At 33.9% G+C, this 14,634-nt stretch overlaps 1 protein-coding gene across 4 annotated transcripts; it reads left to right on the top strand.

The window, feature by feature from the left end:
* The first annotated feature begins 5,234 nt into the window (after nucleotides 1–5,234).
* Nucleotides 5,235–13,806, top strand: LOC108192898 (protein TOPLESS-RELATED PROTEIN 2). 4 transcript variants are annotated; one of them, XM_017359449.2, is made up of 26 exons: nucleotides 5,235–5,391; nucleotides 5,995–6,297; nucleotides 6,561–6,740; nucleotides 6,816–6,929; nucleotides 7,017–7,175; nucleotides 7,442–7,619; nucleotides 7,702–7,828; nucleotides 7,930–8,039; nucleotides 8,208–8,340; nucleotides 8,451–8,560; nucleotides 8,659–8,728; nucleotides 8,861–8,934; nucleotides 9,036–9,131; nucleotides 9,206–9,301; nucleotides 9,493–9,620; nucleotides 9,862–10,096; nucleotides 10,199–10,366; nucleotides 10,457–10,558; nucleotides 10,679–10,825; nucleotides 11,036–11,146; nucleotides 11,232–11,414; nucleotides 11,549–11,677; nucleotides 12,135–12,230; nucleotides 12,331–12,516; nucleotides 12,861–13,033; nucleotides 13,351–13,806. In XM_017359449.2, exons 2-26 carry the CDS (start codon nucleotides 6,218–6,220, stop codon nucleotides 13,562–13,564), a joined length of 3,399 nt encoding a protein of 1,132 aa, XP_017214938.1. In that variant the 5' UTR covers nucleotides 5,235–5,391; nucleotides 5,995–6,217; the 3' UTR covers nucleotides 13,565–13,806. The 4 variants fall into 4 exon arrangements, with proteins under 4 accessions (XP_017214938.1, XP_017214946.1, XP_017214922.1 ...); XM_017359457.2 differs by having other exon boundaries at nucleotides 5,253–5,391; nucleotides 13,354–13,806; XM_017359433.2 differs by having other exon boundaries at nucleotides 5,253–5,391; nucleotides 7,927–8,039.
* Nucleotides 13,807–14,634: the final 828 nt, after the last annotated feature.

Genomic DNA, 14,634 nt, shown 5'->3' with positions numbered 1-14,634 from the left:
AATATTACATTCATAAAAAGTTGTCGTTTAAACAGCTGCGAGCAATATATTTTTAATTCTAATTATAGTAAAAGATTTGTTGGATTAAATTAGTTATTATATTATTAGATTTAAATATTGATGGAGTTATTTAGCAAAAAAAAAGAATATTGATGGAGTTATTTGAGTTTAATATTATTAGAGGTTTGTGGAAAGAATTAGAATTGATGATGATGTTTTGTTATCGAAATAAATGTCGAGAGGCGATGGTTTTATATTTATTATGATTTGAGACTAAAAAAAATATTGAACTGTGATTTTTCCGACCTCTTTAATATGTCTACATAGCTTTATATTTACCAACTTATAGCTCGTGCAAAGTACGGGAACTTTTGAATTATTTATAAGCTTTTTAATTATATTATAAATGGTGTGAAAGAATTTAATTTATAAATAATAAATTAAAATTTTGTAAGTCTCAACTATTGTAAAAATATATAGATTTTACTTTTCAGACTTGTTTCTGTAAAAAAAAAAATGGTCACACATGTTGGATCATCCGACAGTGGCAATACAGTGGCGATACAGTATAAAATACACCGTCACAGCCATTAAATGACTTCAAATAAACTATTGTAATCAAGCCATTCATTTTCTCTTATGTATCACGCCAAAGTATTAAATTTTTTCTATCAAGTTTTAATATATATTGAGTAGAATATGTGACGTCAACTTCCATTAGATTATATTTATAAATGTATTTTATATTAGAATTAGTATAATATGATTTAAATTTGGCTTACTAATCTTAAAATATATTAGATGAAAATAATTTTGTGACGGTGCGATTTATATGATTCTACAATTAAAACTGGTACGAAATATTTATTTTGGATTAAAAATATCCGGCTTATTAATTTTAAAATAGATAAAAATAATTTTATGACGGTGCGATTTATAAGATTCTACAATTAAAACTGGTAGAAAATGTATATTTTGGATTAAAAAAATCATAAACATGTGAAAGACAGAATTTGTTTTGGATTCAAAAAAATAATTATAAACATGCAAGTAGATATCAGTTGCCTTATAGAATTAGAAGTTAATTTTGTTCTGATCTAACGGTGATTATTTGTTCAATATACGATACAACGGATAATAAGCTTATGGGTCACATTGGATAATAAGCTTATGGATCATGTGACCATGCGATCAAATTATCTCCCTTACGCTTATTATATATAAGTATATAATAATATGGGATATAGCCTTGTTTGGGGTTATCATCTTTTTTACATAATTTAAGAGCCCTTTTTTTGGAGAATGTATATTTTTTAAATAAAATTAGATATAATTGTTGAAAAGATGTATTATATTAGTTATTTAGCAAAAGAATAAGACTTGTTTTAGAAAATACGAAAGTTGTACGTATTTTTTTTTAAAAATAAATTATTATTTTTAAGAAATAATTTTAGTCAAACAACCATTAGGACAAAAGTTTTGGTTTCTCATCTCGCCGATGGGAACCTCCGATGGTAATTAGGGTCTGTTTGAGAGTGCTGGTAAAAATTGATGTGCGGTTACAAAAAGTGTTAGTAAAAAAGTGCTGTTGTAGAAATCAGACAACTGTTTGGTAATTTTTTTGATATTTGCTTATTTTGAGTTATAATATAAAAAATAATAATTTTTTGTGAGACATGATATTTAAATTTGTAACAGTTTCCAGCAAAAGCTAAAAACAGCTTTTTCCAAAAGTATGGGAGAACCTGCTTTTTCCAAAAGTGGCTTTTCAGCTAAAAACTGCTGTTTAGAAAAGCTGTTTTTAGAATTACCAAACAATTTTTTACCTACTTTTCGGTAAAAAGCTGATGTTGCTGTCTACAGCAACGCCAAACAGCACCTAAGATGGCCCAAGAACCACATTAAAAGCCGGAAAGCTGCGTTAGGGCCTAGGGTATGCTAATGTTTCAAATAAAGATACGGATTCTCAAGCATGTGTTTACGGACAGACACTAACAATCATTTTGAATTTAGTTATTAAATTTAAGTATTAGCGGTCACTTCTTTACTTTTTAGATCTTCATCTCCTTCATCGATTAAGCCAGGGATAGAATCCAGCGGACATGGGGTAGTCATGGTCCCTCCAAAACCTCCCCTAAGAACTTCAATTGATTCTATTTTGAGAAAAAATTTGATTATATAGTCATTCGGCCGCCCCACAAAAATCTCCCCAAAAGCTTGTATTTATTCAATTTTGAGTATAAAAATTAATTATAGAGTTTATTTGGTCCCCAAAAAACTTACAAATTTTGATGTTCCCATCATATATATATAGAAATCTCATGTAAATTTGAATTTTGTACATGCAAATTCATGAACTTGTCAATAAAATCTAGATTGTCGGTATGTATTTTTTGGATAAAAAAAATTTCGCCCGTCCGAAAAAATTTCTGGTTCCATCCCTGGATTAAACCCCCTTTGCTCTCTCATACTATCTTTCATTTCTCAGTTTTTCAATAAAACCCAAATCTAATTTATTTTTATTAGATCTTGTCGAGTACCTTATTATCAAGGTTGTGGGTCATACTCATCTTTTTGGGATGTCAGCGTGTTTTTTTTATGTTGTTGTGTATTGGTATGAGTTTTGGCAGTGTTTTTGAGAAAGATTTATATGGGTATTTTGGGAGATTTATAAAACTCGCATCGATTTTAGGACGGTAATGGACAGCGTAAGAGCTCAAACGTTGTTCATATTCCCGGGACATTTGTTGATCCAAAATTAGTCGATTTAACAGATAGTTTTGAACATTCAAGTACTGATAATGCTTATGTAGATCAGATTACTCGATATGTCATTGTAATATTTTTTAGATTAAAGAATTGTTCTATGTGTTAAGGGTCTGAAAATAAAACAATTATTTGTTTAACTCGTTACTTATTTAACAATCAGGTTATGGTTGACAGTCAAGAGGTTTGATTTGTCATGGTTTTGATACTTGTTTTATAAAATATGTTATAATAATAATAAAATCATTTATTTGTAAGGAAAACACCCGGAATATATATTTTGGGAAATTTTCTCTTGGCTTTATCTCAAAATAAAAAAAAACTTCAACACAATTAATGTATATATCTTTTTCCACTTTCCAACTGTAAAGTAATAAATAATTTTTTATAAAATTTAACGATGTATAATCAATAACCGCATTTACTCCAACAGTATCAAATACAATCAGATAAATCAGATAAATGTACTTAATAAATCTAAAGAGCAGTTCTCATCTTTCAAAAAACAGCTACTCCCTCTGTCCCCCTCAATTGTTTACATTGGTGGGGGACACGGAGACCAAGACAATGTATGAAAAATGAGTAAAGTTAGGTGAAAAGTGAGTAAAGTGGTGGGACCCATCAATATTTAATAATAGATTTGAGATAGTGGAGGAAAGTAGTGGGTGTAATAGTAGTTTTTATTGTTAAATATGAGATAGTGGGAGAAGATAGTGGGTGTAATGATGAAAAGACTTACTATTTATGGTAACGTAAAGAAATGAGAGGGACATCCCAAAATAGTAACTGTAAAGAAATGAGAGGGACGGAGGGAGTAGTTATATGTCACTGACATTTAATACTCAAAATGTAGATATCAGAAAAGTTATAAATTATTTTTAAATTTCTTGAATTCCTGACAAAAATTTCATGATCACGATTAGAACCAAGTTCAAATTTTTTAATATCTTTATTAAAAATCATTTTAATGTTGTAATTTATTTACGTCTTCAGTATAAACAGAAAAATTTGAATTTATGCCTGGCAATATTTATATTATAAAATTGATTAAAATATGAAATTTGAAAATCTAGTTAACTTTAATATAAGTATAGTACAATTAGTGATAAAATAATGTTGTTACAATTTATTTCAAAGACAATTTAGTAATAGTTATACATAAATTTGCATGAAATAAATTATTATTACAAATTTAGTTAAGACCAATTTAAATTAATACATGGCCAGTGAAAATATTAAATATTTGTAATTATTTATTTAACTAATAATCAAAAATTATGAATTTTAATGATATTAAATTTAAAATATGAACCTTTTCATAATAATTATATCGGTTTTTCTATGGTGTGCCCATGGGCACATGCTAAGCGCGGAAAATTTTGTGCTTGGATCATTTTGATTGGCTCCTATCTTATGATAATGGTGGACCCCCCTGCAAATACACCAACCACACCAATCAAAATCTCCCAAATACAAAAATTTCCGCGCTTAGCATGTGCCCATGGGCACACACTAGCCAAACCGTAATTATATATATCATCTTATTTATTAATGTCTAGTTGATAACGACATAATAAACTTTCACAATAACTATATATCATATTTTACCCCAACCGTATCACATGGATATATTTACTCCAACTGTATCATGTCCAACGGTATCATGTTAATAACTCTATTTACTCCGACTGTATCACATGCATATATTTGGTAAATCTAAAAACGCATTTCTCGTCTTTAAGAAAATAGCTAGTTATACGTCACTATCATTTAATACTGATGATATGTAGATATCGAAAAACCGTAAACAATATTGTTTTCAGAACACTCGTTTTTAAACACAAATTTCAAACAGAATTTCCATCACAATTAAATATAATTTAAAAAATTAATGATTTTAGTGAAAATCATAAAAAGTACATACCATCAATTTCTGACTTATTTTAACTTTATGTCAATTTTTGACTTAATATATAAATAAATATTTTTTAATTTAAAATAAAAAACAGAGATTTTGTGATTCCTCTTTTGTAAATAAAAGTTTTATACTTACAATTTTTTTCTTAAATTGTAAATTACATAACTATGCCGTGAATATATGTCTTAAATTGTGTCTTAATTTTGTTAATATCAATTTTTACAAATTTACATATATTTATATTTATAAATTTAATTTTGTTTTTGAGTCCTGTAACTTTCTTTTCTAGAGATAAGTGAGAGGACCAAAATCAAAATCTGTCAAAGGATAGTCATAAAACAAAATCTTGAACATTTACTGTACCACATTCTAATCTGTCCGAGGGTGAAGTAAATAATTTACCTCTTTAATGTTTTATCTGGTACAGTTGGGAGACAGGTCTGTAGTTTTAAAATTCCCCAAAATCACTAAAGACAGCAATACTGATGTGACTTGGAGAGTGAGAGAAAAGTGAGAAACCCAAGACAAGGAGCCTAGTATAAAAGGATGTTTTTAGAGAGAGAAACCTAGACAAACAACGTGTACTATCCATCTATACTTTACACACATATATAAACATAAAAAGAGGTTTTTGTGTTGTGCTTCCTGTCTGCAAAATAGGTGCTTCAAACTAAAAACCCTAGCTTTCTTACATGTGATGCTCCTAGGTATGCTTCTTTTTCAATTCTTTTCTTCATTTACATGCAATTTGAGTTCTTGGGTGTGGATCTGAACTGGGTTTTTGTTTTTCGTTGAATTTTTGTTATTTTGCGGCAACCCCATTAGGCCTGCTCTTTGTTTTTATGTTTTTTGATGTGAAAATGAGAGAAAGGTAGGATCTTTGATGTTTTATTTGGTTAATGTGAATGGATTCTGCTTGTTTCTGGTTTTCTTTGTTGGTTTCGATTGATCTTGGGTTGATTAAAGGCTCCTTTTGGAGGAAAGTTTGGATTTTTAATTTGATTGTTGTTAATTGAAGTTGTTTATGTTGTTGTGTGGTCTTGGCGAATTTGTGATGGGGGCTTTTTTGTTATGTGTAGTTGAAAGAGCAGAAGGAAATTCAGGGTTTTGAATTTGTATGCTTATTTTTTGGCACTTTGTTTTATTGTTACATACTTGTTTAAAGACTAATCTTTTGGTTTGAAGACTGAATGCAATGAAATGAGGTCTTTGAATTTATGGGTTTAATTTCATTGGCTTTCTATTTGGTAGTGGCACTATGAGCAGTTCTCAGTTCTCCTTGATATTGATGTATGTCTTCTTCTGTACAGGGCCTAGGATAAATTAATTTAGTCCTGGAAGTCCGAAAGAAGTCTGCTCAAAGCTTTCAGAAATCAAAATTGTAGACAACAAGTGTTTTGAATAAAGTCACTCCCCAGGCGATCAGATAATTATATATTCCATATCAGTTTGAGTTCGTTCTCCACCCACTATATCTTGGTCAATACTCAGAATTTTGCACTGGAGCACTTCGGGATCCCGGGAGCAGGTACCATGTCATCTCTGAGTCGGGAACTAGTTTTCCTGATACTGCAATTCCTTGATGAGGAAAAATTTAAGGATACCGTTCACAAGTAAGTGTACTTTGCATGTTTTCATTTAAGTTATGACCTTCTCTAATGCTTAAATGATGTAGTATAGTGTTGATAGACTGTTATATTTATATATACTGTTTTAGTAGGTTCTCAGTTCTTGTCATTTGAGAAACGGTAACACAGTCATTGAATGTTTCCTGTAAAGAAGACTTGTAACTAAACCTTACTTACTTTTAGGAAGATGACCGTATATTAGTATTAATGTATCTTGTTGAAAATGACCTGATTTTCTATTTGATTAGGTTGGAACACGAGTCTGGCTTTTACTTCAACATGAAATACTTTGACGAGCTAGTTCAAGCTGGTGAGTGGGATGAAGTTGAACGCTATTTATGTGGCTTTACAAAAGTTGAGGACAATCGCTACTCAATGAAGATATTTTTTGAAATCAGGAAACAAAAATATCTAGAAGCCCTTGATAGGTAAACTTATATTGCTGATACTTCTATCATTTTGTTGACAAAAGCCAAGCTAATCCAATTATTTTTTGTTCTTAGGAATGACCGGCCTAAAGCTGTTGATATTCTCGTAAAGGATTTGAAAGTGTTCTCCTCTTTCAATGAAGATCTTTTCAAGGAAATCACGCAACTACTTGCTCTAGACAATTTCAGGTATTACCTGAAGTGTGATGCCTCTGTTTATAGGAGTCACCTTTCTTTGACACCTTCCATTTCAATAATATTTTTTTGGTCCAATAGGCAAAATGAGCAGCTCTCCAAGTACGGGGATACAAAATCAGCGCGCAGCATTATGCTTGTTGAACTCAAAAAGCTTATAGAGGCGAATCCATTGTTTCGTGAGAAACTCGCCTTTCCAACTTTCAAAGCCTCACGGTTGCGGACATTGATTAATCAAAGGTTACATGCCAGCCTCATTGTTTTCCTTTGTATTTGTTTTGCTTTTTAATATTGAATTCATTGTCATTCTTTATCTCTAAATGTTGTTATAATGAAAGAAAATGTTGCAACAATGAATTATATATATATATATATATATATATATATATATATATATGTATGTACATGTACATGTACATGTATATGTATATGTATATGTATATATGTATATATTATTTGTTTAACCCTTTTTATGTTCTCTGTCTAATAGTAATTTTGGATTTCAGTCTTAATTGGCAGCACCAACTTTGCAAGAACCCACGTCCAAACCCTGATATTAAGACACTTTTTATTGATCATACTTGTGCTTCTAGCAATGGAGCTCGTGCTCCTCCACCTGCTAATAGCCCTCTTGCTGGACCTGTTCCAAAAGCTGGGGTTTTTCCACCTCTTGGAGGTCATAACGTAAGTAAGCTGGAGTTGTTTGTAATTTTTTTTAGAGATACTTGTTTAAAAACTGATTTATGAAGTACTATTTTGCAAACAGCCGTTCCAGCCGATTGTTTCTCCTTCTGCAAGTGCAATCGCAGGTTGGATGTCGAGTCCCAATCCTTCCATGCCTCATGCTGCTGTTGCATCTGCCCCCCCTGGTCTTGTCCAGTCCCCTGGTGCAGGTGGGTCTGTTATTTCTTCACTTTGAACTTAAATTCTTTCGGAAGTTATTTTGTGTCTTCTGTTTATTGTTGATCGTAATATTCTACACCTATATCAGCAGCTGCATTCCTGAAACATCCCAGAACGCCTCCTGGTGGTCCTGGGTTGGAGTACCAAATGGGTGATTCAGAGCACCTAATGAAGCGTATGCGCACTGGTCAATCTGACGAGGTATGTATGAACTGAAGTGGCTTTGTAGATATGTCTGTTGTTTCCCAGGGGACCAGGTGGCATTGGAGATATGTGAAAATCTTTTTGTTGCACAGCATTATTGCTTGATTTTGTACCTAATGCTGATACTTAGACTTCCAGTTTGACACACTCAATTTTGGTATGCAGGTGTCCTTCTCCGGTCATCCTCCTCATATGTACTCAACTGATGATCTTCCAAAAGCTGTTGTGCGGATCCTTAACCAAGGGTCAAATGTCATGAGCATGGATTTCCATCCACAGCAGCAGACTGTTCTTTTAGGTTAGCTCTCGTTTGACCTCTATCATGACGTAAACAAAAGAAAGAAATATTTATGCATATATCTGTTATCTGTCCGCATCTAACAATGAATATATCATTTTTTGCTGTAGTTGGTACTAATGTCGGTGATATTAGCATCTGGGAAGTTGGATCTCGTGAAAGGTTAGTCCATAAAACATTCAAGGTGTGGGATTTGTCAGCTTGTTCAATGCCATTGCAGGTGGGAAATGATAATCCTTTGCTCCTTTTCTTTAGTCTGTTGAACTATGATCTATAAGTCACGTTATCTATTTTAACAATGTTTTACTTCTTCTCCAGACTAATTTGGTAAAAGATGCAACAATATCCGTCAACCGGTGCATATGGGGCCCGGATGGATCTATACTCGGTAAAGCTAAATCACTTGATTAAAGCAACTTTATTAATTACTTCCGTTAGATTTTTTTTTATTTTTTATTTTGTCAGGTACTTCCGTTAGATTTTATCATAAATAAAGTGTCTAATTTATTCTTCTTCTTAGGCGTCGCTTTCTCGAAGCATATAGTTCAGATATATGCATACAATCCAGCGGGAGAGTTGAGACAGCACTTAGAAGTAAACTATGAACTGATCAATAGACATGCTATTTTCATATATGTATTCTTAGTAGGAAAGCTATGTAACTGACATGAAGTTCGTGCCTTTCTATATTGTAGATTGATGCTCACATTGGAGGTGTAAATGATATTGCTTTTTCTCATCCCAATAAGCAACTGTGCATTGTTACATGCGGCGATGACAAAACAATAAAGGTATAAATGAACTGAGCGTAATACTTTTTTTGAGCCTGATAACTGATTTCGTAAAATAAATCTTTTTGTAATAGGTGTGGGATGCTGTATCTGGACGAAGACAATTTATATTTGAGGGTCACGAAGCTCCTGTTTATTCTGTATGCCCTCACTTTAAAGAAAATATACAGGTAATGCATTAAAGTTTTGCTCTTTGCGTTGCCTATAAATTCAGATAAAATTTAAGCTGACTTCTCTTATGGGGGAAAGAGGAGGTGGATTAAGGGAGGGGGGCTTTGATAAAAACGGAGCTCTGTGTATTTCCTATCAACTTTTTGCAGGTTTGTTATCTTATTTTCTTTCTCCTTGTCGCATTTTGCAGTTCATCTTCTCCACTGCAATTGATGGGAAAATTAAAGCATGGCTATATGATTGTTTGGGGTCCAGAGTAGATTATGATGCCCCTGGACACTGGTGCACCACAATGGCTTATAGTGCTGATGGAACCAGGTTTATTTTCCCTCTCTCGCGAAGTTCTCAATATATATAGTATACTGCTATACTCATCAGTTAAGCTTAGTATTTTTTATTTTTTGAAGTTATTGAGATACATGATATTGCACCAGTGTTGCTAAAATATAACTTTTTTAGGGTTTTTCCTTCTTTTTCGTTTCTAGAGAAAGTGACAGGTTTGTTTCTGTTGATTCGTATTTGTAAATAATTCTTATGTTCTTATTCTTTAACTTTCCAGGCTTTTCTCTTGTGGGACAAGCAAAGAAGGTGAATCCCACCTAGTTGAGTGGAATGAAAGTGAAGGAGCTATTAAAAGGACATACTCTGGATTTAGGAAACGGTCATTAGGTGTTGTTCAGTTTGACACAACTAGGAATCGTTTTCTAGCTGCTGGTGATGAATTTCAAATAAAGTTCTGGGACATGGACAATAATAACATTCTGACAGTTATCGATGCTGAGGGTGGATTGCCTGTTAGTACACACAATATTGACAACTTGAGATTGTTTTTGATGGAGCATGTTATTGAGTATTCTGTTTCCCCACATTTTAATTGATGTTTATATCGCATGCAGGCAAGTCCTAGATTGAGATTTAACAAGGAAGGTTCCTTACTGGCTGTAACAGCCAATGAAAATGCCATCAAGGTTATTGCTAATTCAGATGGGCAACGTATGTTGAGGATGCTGGAAGGCAGAGCATTTGACAGCTCTCGTGGTTTTCCAGAAGCAGTCAATATTAAAGTAAATCTCTTTCTCTGAATATTAAACTAAATCTCTTCCTCTCTGTTTTTTCATAATGAATATTGATCGGAGTATCTTATTATTTCACAGCCTCCATTTTCTGGGTCCCTAGGCCCTAATGTTTCCAACCCTATACAACCAGTCCTAGATCATTCCGAAAGAATGCAGACCCCATTATCCATTGGCAATCTTGTGAGTGTTCCTATTTGTAATCATCTTAATTCTCCTTATTTAGGTAGTTAGGAGTTCCTATGTTTTGTTTCTCTACGAAGTTGATTGTTTTTTGCTCAATTTATTATGGACTTGTTACAGGCTGCTGCTGAGAGTAGCAAGATGGCTGATACTAAGCCAAAGATTTTGGAAAATGCTGACAAAATGATAGCCTGGAAGTTTCCAGATGTAACAGAATCAACTCAACTAAGGGCTATTCGATTGCCTGATCCATTGTCAGCTAGTAAGGTATGTTCCAGAAGCATGCCTTTGAGATGCACTAAAACAATCCTATATATTATCCAAGATAACAATCACAAGTTCTATTTCAAGTCCATCTTTAGGTTCAAACCAATTCCATTAATTGTTATTTTTGTCGCCTTAGTTCTTTTAGTTTTTCTAGTAGTATTTAACATTTATTGTGCTACAAAGTTTAAACTGCCAACCGATGTACTATAGGTTGTTCGTTTAATCTACACAAATTCTGGGTTAGCTTTGCTTGCCCTTGCTTCCAATGCTGTTCATAAGCTCTGGAAATGGCAGCGCAGTGAACGTAATCCGTCAGGGAAGGTTAGTGTTATGATATTATTATTTGATGTTTATAGTTATATGTAAGACTGATGATAATTAATTGCTCTCTCTTGTACTTGGTCAGTCTACAGCATCTATCATGCCCCAGTTGTGGCAGCCATCAAGTGGCGCTCCTATGTCTAATGATATAAATGAAGCTAAACCAGCTGAAGAATCTGCTGCGTGCATTGCTTTATCAAAAAATGATTCTTATGTGATGTCTGCATCAGGCGGGAAAGTGTCGCTGTTCAACATGATGACCTTCAAGGTCTGTTCCAATCTTTTAGGCTTTCTTTCTCTTTCTGCTTTATGGTTTTTTTAATTCAGTATCATATTACTCGATGGCTGTTCAACATTTGTTATTTAATAACTCTGACATCCAAAATGGGCTCATTTCTCCAGGTCATGACAACATTTATGCCCCCTCCTCCAGCAGCCACCTATCTAGCATTCCATCCCCAGGACAACAATGTTATTGCCATTGGAATGGATGATTCTACTATTCAAATATACAATGTCAGGGTTGACGAGGTGAATAAGCCTATACCGTGTCATGCTAACAGCCTATTGTGTGTTGTTTGGAAAAATATAACCAAAACATAGCACATGTTATTAAAATCTAGTGGACACAATTCCTTGATATAGTTTTAAGTAAATATTTCTTTTTCCTTTCTGTCACTTATTAATTGATCACGCAAGTAATAAGATAGTTGCTGGGACACAGTTTGTTGCAATATACCGGTTTTAATTTCGAATGCCTGAGCGAGCAATACCGATAAAAATGATTAAGTTGATTTGTTGTAAATATATTACTAAGCGCTAATCAAAGTGTTTCTTGTTTATAAACTGAAGTCTCTTGGGTTCAATCTTGTTGCTATTTTGACAGAAATGGGGTTGATCTTTGCATATGTCTTTAAGTTTCTCTAGCATTCGTGTTAATAGCTCCTAGAACTATGTCATGACTACATATACTTTTCTGAGTTTATAGGTCAAAATCAAACTGAAGGGTCATCAGAAACCGATCACAGGGCTTGCATTTTCACAGGCACTGAATGTGCTGGTGTCTTCTGGATCTGATGCACAGGCAAGTGGTAGAGATTAGAAAGCTGATTTAAGCAGTTATATCTCAGCTTAAATTGCATAAAGTGCAATTCCTAACAGTATATTCTTTGTTTGGTTTATAGCTATGTGTTTGGAACATCGATGGGTGGGAAAAAAGAATAGCTAGGCCAATACAGACACCATCTGGTCAGTCAGCTCCTCTGGCTGGGGATACTAGAGTTCAGTTCCACAATGATCAGACTCATTTGCTTGTGGTTCATGAAAGCCAAATTGGTATCTATGATAGCCAACTTGAGTGCTTGCGACTGGTAATTGAACTTACCTTACAGCTTTTTCTTTGCAAGCTGGATTCTGGTCTGTCGACTGTTAAGCTATTAAGATGTCTCCTCATAAATAAACTAATCTTGTATTTTTTTGGTTCTTATATCAGTTCTTATTTTTTTTAATCATCTTATTTCAGTATTTCAGTAAATACAAACTAAATGCTGTTTTAATGTTTTGCTAGTTGCCAACTCATAACGTGATAGGGTTTTGGCTGGCAGACTTTTTAGATTAGAAAGAATCAAAGAACTCATGCATTATTCATTACTAGTGTAACTCTCTGTTTCCAAAATAAAGATTTCTATGTGCTTAAAACCGTGAACTATTGCAGTGGTCTCCAAGAGACTCTCTTTCTGCTGCCATATCAAGCGCGATATACTCATGTGACGGTCTGCTGATATTTGTTGGATTTTCTGATGGAGCTATTGGAATTTTTGATGTGGACGGGCTGAGGCTCCGATGTCGAATAGCATCCTCTGCCTACATAGGTTCTTCAATTTCCAGGTATGCGAATAGAACTTCAGAGTAGAATCTACTTGATTTTCCTTGACGTATAGTGTAGATCAATCTTTCAAATATTAACTGGTGTGGTAATATCAATGTGATTGTAATCGCCTTGTTTTAGACTTTTTGTTTAACTGCTGCCAATTAACAAGAAAATGTTGAGAGATGCAATACCCCATACAATCTCAAGTTTATTATCCTCTATCCACCTGTGTGCACGACTTTTGGCTTCTGAATTGGCTATTTCATGGGTCATCATATTCAATACGCAGACAACCTTTTATTTCACAGTTTGACAATGGTTTTTGATTTTGCAGCAGTAGCGGTGCCTTTCCTGTGGTAATCGCAGCACATCCAACTGATTCTAACCAGTTTGCGCTTGGAATGAGCGATGGTTCAGTTCATGTCATTGAGCCATCAGATGGTGAGCCAAAGTGGGGTGGACCAGTCCCCCAAGAAAATGGATCCCTGCCTACCATTCCCTCAAATTCAGCCTTAAATAGTCAGCCTTCTGAAACACCCTCTAGGTGAAATTGTAAAACCCAAGTGCAATCCTTGTACTTTTAGTTTCGAATGTTCAACTAGACAGTTAGTTTATGTTTTAATATACCCAAATTCGAAGAGTCTAATTTTACTGTGATAGTAAAATTTTTGTAGGAGTAGACCGTTGGTCATTTAGGTAGAAGGTATATTTTACAGTCTTATACTTGCATGTTTCTCTCTTTAACATTTTAGCTTTATGATGCAAGAGGAAAAAAAGATTTGGATTTTAACGTCTCTACAGTAGTGGAGCTTTTTAAAGCTTCACTCTTGCTTAACTAGCATGTCGAGTAATGGGAACATCACAGCTCCTATAAACTCCGTATGCAGTTATACATATTGAAGCTGTTTGTGGTTGTATTAGTGGTAAATTTACATTTATAACTTGCACCAGTTTCTCTTTTACTATAATATGTGGGGGGTGGTGAGACTGAACTGCGTGTATTCTAGTCATAGTTCATGGTGATAGTAGCCCGTAGATGTTGAGTTTTTCGCAGTAAAAACACTCTTGAACAGCATGCTAGGATAGAATAGTGGTTGAATTATATACAAATAATGGTGCTGGCATGTTGCGTTTAGTTATGTACTACTACCCTCCTAGGTTTTTTCTTTTGTGTTCTAAATATTTTGTATTTCAGTATCTGGTATTTTATGTCGCACCAGGAGCTCGTGCTTCGCTCATGCTTCCTATCTAAGAATGGCCTTTTTAGAGACTTTTATCACTCCCATTTGGGGCTAGACCATCAAAATCTTCAACTTCAGGCTAAGCCCACGTTCAGTCAGGTTTTTCCAATTGGATTTCCTTTTGTAGGTAGAAGTAGGGCATTTCACTCACATTGGAGTGAATGAGGTGATTACAGAAAAGTAAAAGAACTCTATTGTGTGAAGAAAGGGGTTGAGTTAGGCTCGTTTTCAATATGATTCTTTTCCTGTATTTGTTCGATGAGAAATGTGTGACGAAAAAGGAACCCATCTTTTCGACTGGGAAATGGGAGCCTGTTTTGTCCACTCTCTCCACCCCCTCTATAAAAACGATGAAATAAAAAGGAAGGCTAGCTTGC

The sequence above is a fragment of the Daucus carota genome, chromosome 1, assembly GCF_001625215.2.
Source record: "Daucus carota subsp. sativus chromosome 1, DH1 v3.0, whole genome shotgun sequence".
Lineage (NCBI taxonomy): Eukaryota > Viridiplantae > Streptophyta > Magnoliopsida > Apiales > Apiaceae > Daucus > Daucus carota.
Note: the sequence above shows the minus strand (reverse complement) of the source record. Positions and strands in the feature narration are given on the sequence as shown.